This window comes from Arachis ipaensis, chromosome B1, assembly GCF_059453495.1.
Source record: "Arachis ipaensis isolate K30076 ecotype BB chromosome B1, ASM5945349v1, whole genome shotgun sequence".
NCBI lineage: Eukaryota > Viridiplantae > Streptophyta > Magnoliopsida > Fabales > Fabaceae > Arachis > Arachis ipaensis.
In genome coordinates, this window is record NC_142436.1 from 117,119,899 (window position 1) to 117,137,063 (window position 17,165).

Here is a 17,165-nt window from a genome sequence, read left to right on the forward strand (position 1 = left end):
TTAGAGGTGTCCAGGGTTCTTAAGCACACTCTGTTTTTGTTTTGGACCTTGACTTTAACCGCTCAGTCTCAAGTTTTTACTTGACACCTTCACGCCACAAGCACATGGTTAGGGACAGCTTGGTTTAGCCGCTTAGGCCAGGATTTTATTCCTTTAGGCCCTCCTATCCACTGATGCTCAAAGCCTTGGGATCCTTTTTATTACCCTTGCCTTTTGGTTTTAAGGGCTATTGGCTTTTTGCTCTTGCCTTTTGGTTTTAAGAGCTTTGGCTTTTTCTGCTTGCTTTTTCTTTTTCTTTCTATTTTTTTTTCGCTATTTTTTTTTCTGCAAGCTTTGTTCTTTGCTGCTTTTTTTTGCTTCAAGAATCATTTTTATGATTTTTCAGATTATCAAATAACATGTCTCCTTGTCATCATTCTTTCAAAAGTCAACATATTTAACATTCTTAAACAACAACTTCAAAAGACATATGCACTGTTCAAGCATTCATTCAGAAAACAAAAAGTATTGTCACCACATCAATATAATTAAACTAAGTTCAAGGATAAATTTGAAACTCATGTACTTCTTGTTCTTTTGAATTAAAACATTTTTCATTTAAGAGAGGTGATGGATTCATATTCACTACTTTAAGGCATAGACACTCAAATACTAATGATCATGTAATGAAGACACAAACATGGATAACATTTAACATAGAAAACGAAAAACAGAGAATGTAAGAACAAGGAATGAGTCCACCCTAGTGATGGTGGCGTTTCCTTCTTGAGGAACCAATAATGTCCTTGAGCTCTTCTATGTCTCTTCCTTGCCTTTGTGGCTTGATCCCTAGTGATTTTTGATATTCCTATCCTCAGTTGCTTCCAATAATTATGTGGAGGGAAGTGTATCTCCTGAGGTATCTCAGGGATCTCTTAATTTGCAGCCACATGTTCTACCACTGAGCTATAGACCCTTTGAGATGAATCTTTCCATCTCCCATGACTCGGAGGTAGAAGCCTTTGTCTTCCCTTTCCCTTTTCTGGAGGTTTCTCCGGTCTTAGGTGCCATTAATGGTAATGGAAAAACAAAAAGCTTATGCTTTTACCACACCAAACTTAGAATATTGCTCGCTCTTGAGCAAAAGAAGAAAGAATAGAAGAAGAAGAAGAAGATATGGAGGAGATGGAGGGATGTGTGTATGGATGTGTTGGTGAATGGAAAACAGAAGGGATGACCATGAATGGAGAGAGAGAGAGGGTGAGGTGGGTGGGGATCCTGTGAGATTCACAGATCCTGAGATGATCCTGTGGTGTCCACAGATCCTGAGGTGTCAAGGATTTACATCCCTGTACCTATTAGTCATGTAAAACGCCTTTGTATACAATTCTGGCGTTTAAACGCCGAATTGATGCTTGTTCTGGGCGTTCAGCGCCCAGATGCAGCATATTTCTGGCGTTGAACGCCAACCAGATGCTTGTTTCTGGCGTTCAGTGCCAGCTTTCCTCACTGTGCATTTCTGGCGTTTGAACGCCAGGATGCTGCTTGTTTCTGGCGTTCAACGCCAGAAACATACTCTGTTCTGGCGTTGAACGCCAGACAGATGCTCCTTACTAGCGTTTAAACGCCAATAAGATCCTCCTCTAGGGTGTGATTTTTCTTCTGCTATTTTTGATTCCGTTTTCAATTTTTATATTTATTTTGTGACTCCACATGATCATGAACCTAATAAAACATGAAATAACAATAAAAATTAGATAAATAAAAATTGGGTTGCCTCCCAACAAGTGCTTCTTTAATGTCAATAGCTTGACAGTGGGCTCTCATGGAGCCTCACAGATGTTTAGAGCATTGTTGAGACTCCCCAACACCAAACTTAGAGTTTGGATATGGGAGTTCAACACCAAACTTAGAGTTTGGTTGTGGCCTCCCAACACCAAACTTAGAGTTTGACTGTGGGGGCTCTGGTTGACTCTGTTTTGAGAGAAGCTTACTGTGCCTCTTTTCTATGTTTATAGAAGGATGTCCTTGAGTTTTAAACTCAAGGGAGTCCTCATTCAATTGAAGGACTAATTCGCCTCTGTAAACATCAATCACAGCTCTTGCTGTGGCTAGGAAGGGTCTTCCAAGGATGATGGATTCATCCTCATCCTTCCTAGTATCTAGGACTATGAAATCAGTAGGGATGTAAAGGCCTTCAACCTTTACTAACACGTCCTCTACTTGTCCATAAGCCTGTTTTCTTGAATTGTCTGCCATCTCTAATGAGATTTTAGCAGCTTGCACCCCAAAGATTCCCAGAACATGGTGCCTATGGTACAGGGTATTAGGAACTTTCCAGGATCCTATTTCTTCTGAGGCAATGTCAGTTGATCCAGATCACTCAGTTCATTGGTGAACAAGGGAGGTTCATCTTCCCAAGTCTCAATACCAAATAATTTGGCATTCAGCTTCATGATTGCACCAAGGTACTTGGTAACTTGCTCCTTAGTAACATCCTCATTCTCTTCAGAAGAGGAATACTCATCAGAGCTCATGAATGGCATAAGGAGGTTCAATGGAATCTCTATGGTCTCTAGATGAGTCTCAGATTCCTTTGGTTCCTCAGAGGGAAGCTCCTTATTGATCATTGGACGTCCCAGGAGGTCTTCCTCCTTGGGATTCACGTCCTCCCCTTCCTCTCTAGGTTCGGCCGTGTTGACTATGTCAATGGCCTTGCACTCTCCTTTTGGATTTTCTTTTGTATTGCTTGGGAGAGTACTGGGAGGGATTTCAGTGATCCTTTTACTCAGCTGGCCCACTTGTGCCTCCAAATTTCTAATTGAGGACCTTGTTTCATTCATGAAACTTACAGTGGCCTTGGACAGATCAGAGACTAAGTTTGCTAAATTAGAGGTATTTTGTTCAGAGTTCTCTGTCTGTTGCTGAGTAGATGATGGAAAAGGTTTACTATTGTTAAACCTGTTTCTTCCACCATTATTAAAGCCTTGTTGAGGCTTTTGTTGATCCTTCCATGAGAGATTTGGGTGATTTTTCCATGAGGGATTATAGGTGTTTCCATATGGTTCACCCATGTAATTCACCTCTGCTATTGCAGGGTTTTCAGGATCATAAGCTTCTTCTTCAGCAGATGCCTCTTGAGTACTGTTGGATGCAACTTGCATTCCATTCAGACTCTGAGAAATCATATTGACTTGTTGAGTCAATATTTTGTTCTGAGCCAATATGGCATTCAGATTATCAATTTCAAGAACTCCCTTCTTCTGAGGCATCCCATTACTCACAGGATTCCTCTCAGAAGTGTACATGAACTGGTTATTAGCAACCATGTCAATGAGTTCTTGAGCTTCTGCAGGCGTTTTCTTTAGGTAAATGGATCCACCTGCAGAAGTATCCAATGACATCTTAGCTAATTCAGACAGACCGTCATAGAATATATCCAGGATGGTCCATTCTGAAAGCATGTCAGAGGGACACTTTTTGGTCAGTTGCTTGTATCTCTCCCAAGCTTCATAGAGGAATTCACCTTCTTTCTGTCTGAAGGTTTGAACATCCACTCTAAGCTTGCCCAGCTTTTGAGGAGGAAAGAACTTGGCTAAGAAAGCCGTGACCAGCTTATCCCAAGAGTTTAGGCTATCTTTGGGTTGAGAGTCCAACCACACTCTAGCTCTGTCTCTTACAGCAAAGGGGAAAAGCATGAGCCTGTAGACTTCAGGATCTACTCCATTAGTCTTAACAATATCACAGATCTGCAAAAATTCAGTTAAGAACTGAAAAGGATCTTCAGATGGAAGTCCATGGAACTTGCAGTTCTGCTGCATCAGAGAAACTAATTGAGGTTTCAGCTCAAAATTGTTTGCTCCAATGGTAGGGATGGAGATGCATCTTCCATGTAAATTAGAATTAGGTGCAGTAAAGTCACCAAGCATTCTCCTTGTATTATTATTATTTTTGGCTGCCATCTCCTCTTCCTGTTCAAAAATTTCTGAAAGGTGCTTGCTGGATGGTTGTAATTTAGCTTCTCTTAGTTTCCTCTTCAGAGTCCTTTCAGGTTCTGGATCTGCTTCAACAAGAATATTCTTGTCCTTGTTCCTGCTCATATGAAAAAGAGGGAACAGAAAAATAATAATAGGGATCCTTTTTACCACAGTATAGAGGTCCCTGTGTGAGTAGAAGAAAAGAAGAAGAAAAGAATGTAATGTAAAGAAAGAAACACAAGGGTGAGGAGAGCAGAGATGTGAGATGAAGAGAAGTGTTAGTAGATGAATAAATAAATAGAAGGAGATGAGAGAGAAAGAGAATTTTCGAAAATTATTTTTGAAAAATGGTTAGTGATTTTCAAAAATTAAAAGAAGAAATAAATTAAAATTGAATTTTGAAACAATTAGTTAATTAAAAAGAATTTTTGAAAAAGAGGGAGATATTTTTGAAAATTAGAGAGAGGGTTAGTTAGGTAGTTTTGAAAAAGATAAGAAACAAACAAAAATTTAGTTAGTTAGTTGAAACAAATTTTGAAAATCAATTTTGAAAAGATAAGAAGATAAGAAGTTAGAAAAGATATTTTAAAATCAAATTTTTGAAAAAGATAAGATAAAAAGATATTTTTGAAAAGATATGATTGAAATTAGTTTTGAAAAAGATTTGATTTTTAAAATCACAATTAATGACTTGATTCACAAGAAATCACAAGATATGATTCTAGAATTTAAAGTTTGAATCTTTCTTAACAAGCAAGTAACAAACTTGAAATTTTTGAATCAAAACATTAATTGATGATGTTATTTTCGAAAATTAGGAGATAAAGATAAGAAAAAGATTTTTGAAAAATATTTTAAAAATTTTCGAAAATAAATAAGAAAAGTGAAAAAGATATGATTTTTGAAAAAGATTTTGAAAATTTGATTTGACTCATAGAAAACAACTAGATTTTAAAATTTTTTGAAAAAGTCAACTCAAATTTTTGAATTTTATGAGAGAAAAAAGGGAAAGATATTTTTTTTTGATTTTTTTGAATTTTTATGATGAGAGAGAAAAACATGAAAATGATGCAATGTATGAAAATTTTTAGATCAAAATAATGAATGCATGCAAGAATGCTATGAATGTCTAGATGAACACCAAGAACACTTTGAAGATCATGATGAACATCAAGAACATATTTTTGAAAAATTTTTGATGCAAAGAAAACATGCAAGACACCAAACTTAGAAATCTTTGATGCTTAGGCTCTATGGATGCAAAAATGCACATGAGAAACAAGAAAAGACATAAAACAAGAAAACATCAAGATCAAACAAGAAGATTTACCAAGAACAACTTGAAGATCATGAAGAACATTATGAATGCATGAATGCAATTTTCGAAAAAATGCAAGATGAGTATGCAATTGACACCAAACTTAAAATTTGACTCAAGACTCAAACAAGAAACACAAAATATTTTTGATTTTTTTTATGATTTTATGATTTTTTTGTATTTTCTTTTAAATTTTTTTTTCGAAAAACATATGGAAAAAGAAAAATAAGAAATCCAAAATCTTTAAGAAGAATTCCAGGAATCTTTCAATATTAGCCTAAAGCTCCAATCCAAGGGTTAGACATGGCTTAATAGCCAGCCAAGCTTTAGCAGTACAAGCAATTCTCTAACATGTGGAGGCCTCAGTCCAAATAAATTTAGACATGGCTTTACAGCCAGTTAGGCTTCAACATGCTTCATGAAACACTATAATTCATTCTTAAAAAATTTTAGAATAATTTTCGAAAACAGATGAGAAATTTTGAAAGATTTTTTTTTTGAAAATTTTTTTGAAAATAAAACAAAAAGAAAATTACCTAATCTGAGCAACAAGATGAACCGTCAGTTGTCCAAACTCGAACAATCCCCGGCAATGGCGCCAAAAACTTGGTGCACGAAATTGTGATCTCAGGCAACGGCACCAAAAACTCTGTACGCATGTCTTAATAAATCGTTTTTCATTCACAACTTCGATACAACTAACCAGCAAGTGCACTGGGTCGTCCAAGTAACAAACCTTACGTGAGTAAGGGTCGATCCCACGGAGATTGTTGGTATGAAGCAAGCTATGGTCATCTTGTAAATCTCAATTAGGCGGATAATAATTGATTATGGAGTTTTCGAAAATAAATAATAAGTAGATTGAAAATAAGGATAGAAACACTTATGTAATTCATTGGTGAGAATTTCAGATAAGCGTATAGAGATGCTTTCGTTCCTCTGAATCTCTGCTTTTCCGCTGTCTTCATCCAATCAATCTGGAGGCATCACCAGTGTCAATGGCTGCATCCTATCCTCTTGTGAAAATGGTCCAAATGCTCTGTCACAGCACGGCTAATCATCTGAGGTTCACGATCATATTGGAATAGGATTCACCCTCCTTTTGCGTCTGTCACTACGCCCAGCACTCGCGAGTTTGAAGTTCGTCACAGTCATTCAATCCCAGAATCCTACTCGGAATACCATAGACAAGGTTTAGACTTTCCGGATTCTCATGAATGCCGCCATCAATCTAGCTTATACCACGAAGATTTTGATTAAGAGATCCAAGAGATACTCATCCAATCTAAGGTGGAACGGAAGTGGTTGTCAGGCACGCGTTCATGGGGGAATGATGATGATTGTCACGTTCATCACATTCATATTGAAGTGCGAATGAATATCTTAGAAGCGGAATAAGTTGAATTGAATAGAAAAATAGTAGTACTTTGCATTAATTCATGAGGAACATTAGAGCTCTACACCTTAATCTATGGAGTGTAGAAACTCTACCGTTAAAAATACATAAGTGAAAGGTTCAGGCATGGCTGAATGGCCAGCCCCCAAACGTGATCAATATGATCCGAAGATGAACTCAAAATCATAAGATGTCTAATACAATAGTAAAAAGTTCTATTTATAATAAACTAGCTACTAGGGTTTACAGAAGTAAGTAATTGATGCATAAATCCACTTCCGGGGCCCACTTGGTGTGTGCTTGGGCTGAGATTGAATGTTACACGTGCAGAGGCTCTTTTTGGAGTTGAATGCCAGGTTGTAACGTGTTTCTGGCGTTCAACTCTGGTTTGTGACCTGTTTCTGGCGTTTAACTCCAGACAGCAGCGTAGAACTGGCGTTCAACGCCCTTTTACGTCGTCCAAACTCAGCCAAAGTATGGACTATTATATATTTCTGGAAAGCCCTGTATGTCTACTTTCCAACGCAATTAGAAGTGCGCCATTTTGAGTTTTGTAGCTCCAGAAAATTCACTTTGAGTGCAGGGAGGTCAGAATCCAACAGCATCAGCAGTCCTTCTTCAACCTCTGAATGTGATTTTTGCTCAAGTCCCTCAATTTCAACCAGAAAATACCTGAAATCACAGAAAAACATACAAACTCATAGTAAAGTCTAGAAATATGAATTTAACATAAAAACTAATGAAAACATCCCTAAAAGTAACTAGATCCTACTAAAAACATACTAAAAACAATGCCAAAAAGCGTATAAATTATCCGCTCATCAGTATCCTATTAAACTTAGTCAGGCAAATAGTAAAAGGAGTTATTGTAGAAAATGCATAAAACAAATAAATAAGAAAAGCAATGAAAGGTCTGGTGTAAAACAATGATGAGAAAATAGTTAAGGTCTCCAAGATGTTTATCTTTTTGGATTAAAACGCCTTACAAACTATTTTAACAATGAGTGATTTATTCCATGACAAACCATAAGTGATTAAACCCTAATATCTTAGTGATTTAATCTCCTCCAATCCTTATCAAACGCCATTCTCGTGGTCATTCAATTCAAATCAGAGGGTTAAGTTCAGAAAACTAGTTTAGCACCACAAAAACCCTAATTACCCAAAGCTAATAAGATTATATGTCACATATCCTAATTAGTTCATGTAATTAGCAATTTAGGAGGAGTGTTTTTAAGCTGTAGCTCATGCAGAATAAGGGTTATACTCTCATTCCAGCCAGATTTATAAGATTAAGAATGAAAATAACACCTTAGAATTGAATCAAACATTAATTAAAATAGAAGAATAATAGTTCTAATCCATAGAAATAAACAGAGCTCCTAAACTTAACTAGGAGGTTTAGTTGCTCATAACTTACAGAGAAAATAGATTTCTGAAAAATACGGAAGGAAGAAGATCCTAAACCTAATTGATCTCTTCCTTTAAATACTAATCTAATAATAAATGCTAAACCTAAAAGATATTATTTTTAAATAAAGATTACAAAGATAAAATAAGATAAAACTAATAAGTGCTAAATCCACTTGGAGGCCTACTTGAGTGTGATTCAGGCTGCTTGCTGGCATTCAACTCCAGGATTGGGCATTGAACATCCATAGGGGGAAGCGCGCTTCTGGTCTCTGCCCCCTACTGGCGTTGAACGCCAGGTTGGCGTTCAGTGCCCAGGGAGTGTGCTGCCATCATTTTCCTTTCTTGCTCCAGAGTTCTCCAAACTACTCCGATTTTACCTAAAATCATAAAACCACAAGAAAAACTCAAAGTAGCATCCAAAAGTGATTTTTGCACTAAAATTAAGTAAAAATAAATAAAATCTAACTAAAAACAATATAAAAATAACTAGAAAAAGGGTATAAGATGCTCACGGATCACAATACAAAACTTAAACTGTTGCTTGTCATCAAGCAACCAAAACAATATAAGATCAAGAAGAGAAAATACACAAGGCTTGAGTTGTCACTTAAGCTCAGGTCTGATTACTGAATGGGGCTAATGACACTCTTTTTTCACTATCCTTTGAAGCTCAGAAATATCGGTGTCCTTCAGAACCATAACTCGGATGATATTATTTATTCTCTTCTTTAGGCTCTAGTTGATTCTTGAATACAGCTTTTATTTTATTTGGTGCTTTGCACCTTTGAGCTTAGCCGTGACTCTAAGTGTTTTGTTTTCAAGTTTTACCTAAAACATAAATACCACAAGCACTTAACTGGGGGAACCTTTTAGGTTCGAATTTTTCTCTTTTTTATTTCTCCCAGACAGTGGTGCTCTGAGCCTTAGGCATACTCTGTACAGCAATGGGTCACGACTTTAAGTGTTCAGTCTCAAGGGTTACTTGACACTTTCACACCACAAGCATATGGTTAGGAAAACTACTCTTTTGAGCTTTAGATCACTTTTGACCCTCCTAACCATTGATGCTCAAAGCCTTTGACCTTTTTCTTTGGATTTTTCTTTTCTTTTCAATTATTTTTTTGCTGTTTCTTTTGCCTCAAGAATCAATCTTTTTCTTATATTTCAGAGAATCAATAATATTTCTCTAAATTCCTGTTGCTCAAGAACCAATATACTCAACCCCAATATAAAAAATGCACAATTGATTCATACATTCAGAAAATGAAGATAAGGCCATCACATCAAAGTAATTAGAATAACTCATAATATAATTAAAGATCTCATGCATTTTACTACTTCTTTTTCAATATATTTTTGTTTTTAAGCTTGATGCGTAATACATAAGACATCTTGAAAAATTTTCAAAAATAAACTACTAAGCTAGAAAGTAAAGAAATCCTAAGAGTGATCATGCACACTAGAATAGAAAACAGATAACATAATGAAATACTAGAAAAATAGAGATTAAATAAAGATAGGGAGAGTGAAACTAGATCACCTCAGTAATGGTGGCTGCTGCTCCCTCTGGGAAATCCTCTGGAACATTTAAGCTCCTTAATGTCACGCCCCTGCCTCCTCTGCTCCTCCATCATTCTCCTTTGATCTTCCATCATCTGATGGAGGAGAGTAGACTAGTCCTGATGTTCCAGCCTCAGCTGATGAACTAATGATGTCAGCTCCCCTAAGGATGTGGTCAACTGATCCCAGTAGTCACGGAGAGGGAAGTACATCCCCTAAGGCATCTCTAGAATATCCTGTGGAGGTGGTGGAATTGGCTTTCGCTGCGGTTCTTGCATGGGCTCCCTAACATGCTCCATACCCTTCTTTGTGATTAGCCTCTCCTTTTCGATCAGGGTATCTCCCTCTATGTGAGCTCCAACTACTGCACATAAGCGGTGAATGAGATGAGGGAATGCCAGCCTCGCAGAGGTGGAGGGCTTATCAGCTACTCTGTAAAACTCTTGTGGGATCACCTCATGCACCTCCACCTCATTGCCGAGCATAATACAGTGAATCATCACTACTTGCTCGATTGTAATCTCAGAGCAGTTACTCGTAGGGATGATAAAATATTGGATGAACTCCAACCATTCTCTAGCTAGTGGCCTAAGTTCAAGCCTACCCAGTTGGTAAGGCTGACCTTGAGCATCCCTCTTTCACTGATATCCAGGTACGCAGATGTCACCAGGGACTTGATCCAACCTTTGATAAGTGTTGACCCTTCGAGTGTATGAATGAGGGTCATCTCGTGGCTCTGGCAACTATAGTGCCACCCTCACATTCTCAGGGCTGAAATCCATGATGTGTCCTGACCATGGTGCGCCAATTCTTTGGCTCTAGGTTCACGCTTGTATCTTGCTTTTTTGTCACCCAGGCATTGGCGTAGGACTCCTGCACCATCAATACTCCCACCTCGATCAAGGGGTTTGCCAGAACTTTCCAACCTCGTCTCAGAATCTGGTATAAGATCTCTGAGTACTCATCGTCTTTCAGCTTGAAGGGGATCTTAGGAATCACCTTCTTTTTCCTCACCACATCATTAAAATGGTCTTGATGGGCCTTGGTGAAGAATTTTGTGAAATCCCATGGCTCAGAAGTGAGGGCTTTCTCCTTTCTTTTCCTTGAGGATTCTGCTATATTTGGTACCATGGAGGTAAGAATGAAGAAGCAAAAAGCTGAGTGCCCAATACTAAACTTAAAAGCTTTGCTCGTCCCCGAGAAAATAGAAATATAAGAAAAGAAAAAGATAAGAAAATAGAAGAAGGAGATAGAGGAGATGGGGTATAGGCTTCGGCCTTTGGGGAAAGAAAGGGGGCAAAATGAAGAAAGGAAAAGTGTACGGTGAAGAGTATGTAAGAGGGGAAGAGTAGTGAAGGTGTGGTGAAAGTGGACGAAATGAGGGGTATTTATAGTTGGGGAAAGGTGGGTGTTTCGGTTATGGTGGGGGAAGGGTGGGAAAATTTGAAGTTGAATGTGGGTTGTTGGAAAGAGAGATGGATGAGATTAATAAGGAGTGATTGGGTGGAGTGAAAGGTGGGTTGAGAGAATCAATGGAAGTGATGGGTGATGGGATGGATGAATATGGATGGAAAAGTGGGTGAGAGGGGAGAGAGAATGGATAAGATTGATTGGGGAAGTGGTTGGTGGTTGGATTTTATCCATTGGCCAAAAAACTTCAAAATTCAAAAATCTGCCCATTCTGCCTCCCCCCTGGGCGTTGAATGCCGGGCTGGCATTGAACGCCACCAGGGGGATCCTTTTTTTTTAGCGTTGAACGGCAAGAATGGCCGTTGAACGCCCTAGGGGAACCAAAAATTGGTCTTAGGTGGCTCCCATTTGGACATTAAACGTCCAATCTTGTACTCCCCCTGGGCGCTGAACGTCAGCCTGGCGTTCAATGCCAGTAGGGGGTCTCTTCCAGGGTGTGCTATTTTTTTTGCTGTGCTTTTTTGTTTCTATTATGAGTGCTATACATGATCACAAATGTTAGAAAAATGAGGAAAACTATGAAAATTAATATGAAATAAATTAATATGAACTCAAACTAAAATAAACCAAAATAGAATAAGAGAAAATAAAAGTAAACTATAGGATACGTATGGTTGGGTTGCCTCCCAACAAGCACTTCTTTATCGTCATTAGCTTGACGGACAGCTCCTTTATGGAGGTTCATAGGGGCTCAGATCTTCACCCTTCATTGTGAACTTCCTCCCTGTGCTCTCACAAATTAACTCAACATGCTCCAAAGACAGGATCCGGTTCACAGTGTCTGGTATGACTGAACTTCTTGTGAAGACTACTCTCATGCTAGGTGAGAAGTCTTCAGTGGGAATCTTCTTGTTCCTCCAGCCTTTGGATAATTTCTTTTTAGGACCTCCTCCTTCAATGGTGGGTGGTGAATGCCCAACACCAAACTTAAGTTTAATGTCCGGGGGCTCTGTATGGCTCGTCACTGAGAGAGAAGTTTGAAACACTAAGTGCTGTATGCTAGTACCTCATTTATCTGAGAGAGGTTGAGGTTTGGGAATTTTAAACATTATATGGTCCTCCCATAACCTCAGAACTAGCTTTCCTCTCTCAACATCAATCAAGGATCTCCCAGTAGCTAGGAATGGCCTTCCTAAGATGATGGTGTCATCCTTTCCTTCTCCAGTATCAAGTATCAGAAGTCTGCAGGGAGGTAAAGGTCTTCAACCTTTACAAGGACGTTCTCCACCACTCCATATGCCCTTTTTAGAGACTTGTCTACCATCTCCAGTGAGATCCTTGTGAGCTGCACCTCTTGGATTCCCAACTTCTTCATTACAGAGAGAGGCATCAGATTTATGCTTGATCCAAGGTCGCATAATGCCTTTTCAAATGTGATGGTCCCTATAGTGCAGGGAATCAAGAAGCTTCTGGGATCTGACGATTTCTGCGGTAGCTTCTTTTGCACTAGTGCACTGTACTTCTTGGTTAGCACCACAGTTTCATCTCCCCTCAGGGCCTTCTTCTCAGAGAATACACTTTTCAAACAGGCCATATAGGGAGGTTTCTTTTCCAACACCTCAGCAAAAGGAATATTGATCTGTAACTTCTTGAAGGCTACCAAGAACTAAGCAAGTTGCTCATCCTTGGTCTCCTCTTGCATGTTCTGAAGGTGTTGTACTTTAGGCTCTCCTATCACCACTGGGGCGTGTACAAGCGTACTGGTAGTCTCCTCTTAAGCCTTTTTCTCTTTCGAATCCTCAGCAACATGCTCCTCCTTGGGTTCGGCCTTCTTGCCTATGGTGAGAGCCTTGCACTCTTCCCTTGGATTCACCTCTGTGTTGCTTGGAAGAGTGTTGGGAGGTCTCTCACGTATCCTACTGCTCAACTGACCCACTTGTATTTCCATCTGCTGCTGTGAGGGTTAGAATTGTTTGTTTTTTAACCTATTTTGATTGGTTCTACCCTGATTATTGTTGAAGCCCTATTGAGGCCTCTATTGCTCCCTCTACCCAAAATTAGGGTGATTCCTCCATCCCTGATTAAAATTATTTGCATAGGGATCATTATTAGAATTTCTAAAGGAATTTTCCATGTAATTTACTTCCTCCATGGTAGGTTGAGCAACATCACACTTGTCCCCTTGAGTGTAACCCTCAGTTATGCCATATGATGCATCTTGGATGCTGATAGCTGAAACTTGCATCCCGGTTAAGTGCTGAGAGATCATGCTTATCTGCTGGGACATGAGTTTATTCTGTGCTAAAATGGCATCCAGTGTGCCCACTTCAATGACTCATTTCTTTTGAGTAGTCCCAGTGTTCACAAGGTTCCTCTCAGAAGTGTACATGTATTGGTTGTTGGCAACCATCTCAATAAGCTCATTCGCCTCTTCAGGCATCTTTATCATGTGTTGTGAACCACCTGTAGAGTGATCCAGTGATATCTTAGCCATCTCAGAGAGGCCATCATAAACGATCTCCAGCCTACTCCAATCTGAAACCATGTCGGGAGGGCATCTCCGGATCATCAAATGTATCTCTCCCATGCTTCATAGAGGGACTCTCCCTCTTTCTGCTTGAATGTCTGGACATACAATCTCAACTTGCTTAGCTTTTGGGGTGGAAAAAACTTGGCCCGAAATTCATTGACCACCTTTTCCCATATGTCCAGGCTCTCTTTGGGCTGAGAATTTAGCCACAGTTTTGCTCTATCTGTTACAGCAAAAGGAAAGAGCATGAGCTTGTAAAACTTAGGGTTCACTCCATTCGTCTTGACCGTGTCACAGATCTACAAGAAGTCAGATATGAATTTGTTGGGGTCCTCCTAGGAGTCCATGAAACTAACAGTTCTGTTGCACCAGAGTGACCAGTTGAGGTTTGAGCTTGAAATTATTGGCACCAACGGCAGGTACAGATATACTGCGCCCATAGAATTCAGCTGTGGCTGCAGTGTATGAGCCAAGCACCTTCCTTTCTTGCTCTTCAGCGTTCGGATTCCCTCTATTAGCTGCCATAGTGGTCTCTTTAGCTTCCTTCTCAAAAGTTTCTGTGAGATTTTCTCCGGCTTTGTAAGCTTTAGTTTGTTGCAAACGCCGCCTTAAGGTCCTCTCAGGCTCAGGATCAAAATCAAGAAGGGGTTCTTTGTCCTTGTTCCTGCTTATAAACAACAAGAAACAAAGAAAAAGTGGGATTCTCTATGTCATAGTATAGAGAACTCCGAGTGAGATATCTTAAAAAGAAATAAAATAAAATAAAGTAGGCAATTAACTAAAAAAAAATTCGAAAACAAAGGTGAACAAATAACCTAAAGAGAATTTCGAAAATAAATTAGAATAAATCAAAAAAATTTTGAAAAGGAAAAGACAAAATCTAAAGGGATATCAAACTTAAAATCTGAAATTAAATAAAAATAAGATAACTAGAACAAATTCAAAAATATAGGGAAAGATAAATAAGATAATATTCGAAAATTAAGAAAAATAAACAAAATAGGAACCAAAAATTAAAAAGAAAATTAATTAAACAAAAACTAGTAAAAATACCTAATCTAAGCAACAAGACATCTGGTAGTTGTCAATCACAAACAATCCCTGGCAGCGGCGCCAAAAACTTGGTGCGCGAAATTAGAACTTGCACAACTTAACCGGCAAGTGTCCGAGTCATCCAAGTAATACCTCAGGTGAGTGAGGATAGATCCCACGAGGATTGTCGGACTAAACAAACAATAGTTATCCTGTTGGACTTAGTCAGGCAAACAGTAAAAGGAGTTGTTGTAGAAAATGCATAAAATAAATAAATAAGAAAAGTAATGAAAGGTTTGGTGTAAAACAATGATGAGAAAATAGTTAAGGTCTCGGAGATGTTTATCTTTCCAGGTTAAAACGTCTTACCAACTATTTTAACAATGAGTGTTCATTCCATGACAAACCATAAGTGATTAAACCCTAATCTCTTAGTGATTTAATCTCCTCCAATCCTCATCAAACGCCACTCTTGTGGTCATTCAATTCAGATCAGAGGGTTAAGTTCACAAAACTAGTTTAGAGCCACAAAAACCCTAATCACCCAAAGCTAACAGCATTATTTGTCACATATCCCAATTAGTTTATGTAATTAGCAATTTAGGAGGAGTGTTTTCGAGCTGTAGCTCAAGCGAAATAGCTCTCTCGAGAATCACAAGAGCTCATGTAGAATAAGGATCATACTCTTGTTCCACCCAGATTCATAAGATTAAGAACGAAAACAACACCTTAGAATTGAATCAAACATTAATTAAAATAGAGGAATAATAGTTCTAATCCATAGAAATAAACAGAGCTCCTAACCTTAACCAGGAGGTTTAGTTGCTCATAACTTACAGGGAAAACAAGGTTCTAAAAAATGCGAAAGGAAGAAGATCCTAAATCTAATTGATCTCTTCCTTTAAATACTAACCTAATAATAAATGCTAAACCTAAAAGATATTATTTTTAAATAAAGATTACAAAGATAAAATAAGATAAAACTAATAAGAGCTAAATCCACTTGGAGGCCCAATTGAGTATGATTCGGGCTGCTTGCTGGCGTTCAACTCTAGGATTGGGCGTTGAACACCCATAGCGGCAAGCGTGCTTCTGGTCTTTGCCCCCTACTGGCGTTGAATGCCAGGTTGGCGTTCAGTTCCTAGGGAGGGTGCTGCTAGCATTTTCCTTTCTTACTTCAGGCTTCTCCAAACTGCTCTGAATTTTACCTAAAATCATAAAAACACAAGAAAAACTCAAAGTAGCATCCAAAGGTAATTTTTGCACTAAAATTAAGTAAAAGTAAATAAAATCTAACTAAAAACAATATAAAAATAATTAGAAAAAGGGTATAAGATGCTCACCATCATGAGACTACCATTATACCTCCTTATAACCCAATAGTATTTTCTACTGATCATGCTAACCCTGATCAGGCAATCACAACCTGACCCATACTGTGTACACTTGGCATAAAATATCAATGGCTCCGACTAATATACCCGATAGTCTACACCTCTTTGGATGGTATAATCTTTCATCGTCATAATAACAGCTTCCCTGGAACTAAATTCCAATTCTACGGCAAATTCACCATCTGCCACTATAGGAATTTCTACCACGACGATAGCCATACCATAAATATTTAATAAACAAATATTTAATAAGTGAAATTAAAAGTAAAACCTATCTATAACTTATAAATGAATCATATCAAGAAATTAATACTAATTAATAAATAAATAAAAACATAAACATATAAATAAATTCTAATTAATATTTAAGTACACACTAATTAATACTAATTCATATTCAACTAAATCAATAACTAACTAAAAAGATTATTATCTTAAATTTAACTAAATAAACACATAAACAAATGCTAATTAATTAAGTATATTTTCACATGTCACATAATTATTTGGTCCATCGATTAATATAAATTATTACGAAATTGTAATCCTTCTTATAAATATAGGCAATCACGTACCTGCATTCATATATTCCAGAAACTTCAAAGCATGCATGGCTTCCAAATACAAAGCTTGCATGAAAGATGGCTCCTCAAACGGATATTCATTTGCCAGTGCATTTGCCTCGTCTGTCACATTTGCCTCTATAGTGTCGTCACTTTGATTTTCGTCTCCGTCTGGACCAATAACTTCGTAATTGCTTTTAAACTCTTCCTCACTGTCACTATTGTAATCTTCCCGTTCAATATTTTGGTTGGCTTTAGATTGTTCAAACTCAACATACAACTCAATGAACGACATCTGAGCTCGACTTTCAATGTACATTGAAAACATCTCTTGTATGCTCGCTTCATTAGTTATATATTTAGTTTGAAATTGAACAAATCCATCAAGTACCAGTATAGGATACCGTTATAAAATATATGTTATTTTCTTTGACATTTCAGAATCTATCTTTTCACAAATCACACCTTTTAGTTCTTCGAATAAGATTGTGAATGGAATAACAATATATAACGGATTTTCACAAATAAATTTCACTCTTTCAGATGTTTGTAACAAAATTTTGACCAAAATAATATACTTTTAATAGGATTCT

The 17,165-nt window shown here is 37.8% G+C and overlaps 1 protein-coding gene and 1 non-coding gene across 2 annotated transcripts; one reads left to right on the plus strand and one right to left on the minus strand.

The window, feature by feature from the left end:
* The first annotated feature begins 3,437 nt into the window (after positions 1 to 3,437).
* On the plus strand, positions 3,438 to 3,545 carry LOC148578061 (small nucleolar RNA R71). Its single transcript, XR_015903827.1, has one exon. It is a non-coding gene; the product is annotated as a small nucleolar RNA R71 (small nucleolar RNA).
* Positions 3,546 to 12,287: 8,742 nt separating this feature from the next.
* LOC107609953 (uncharacterized) lies at positions 12,288 to 12,647 on the minus strand. The gene has a single exon (XM_016312021.1). It carries the CDS (start codon positions 12,645 to 12,647, stop codon positions 12,288 to 12,290), a length of 360 nt encoding a protein of 119 aa, XP_016167507.1.
* Between the last annotated feature and the right edge of the window lie 4,518 nt (positions 12,648 to 17,165).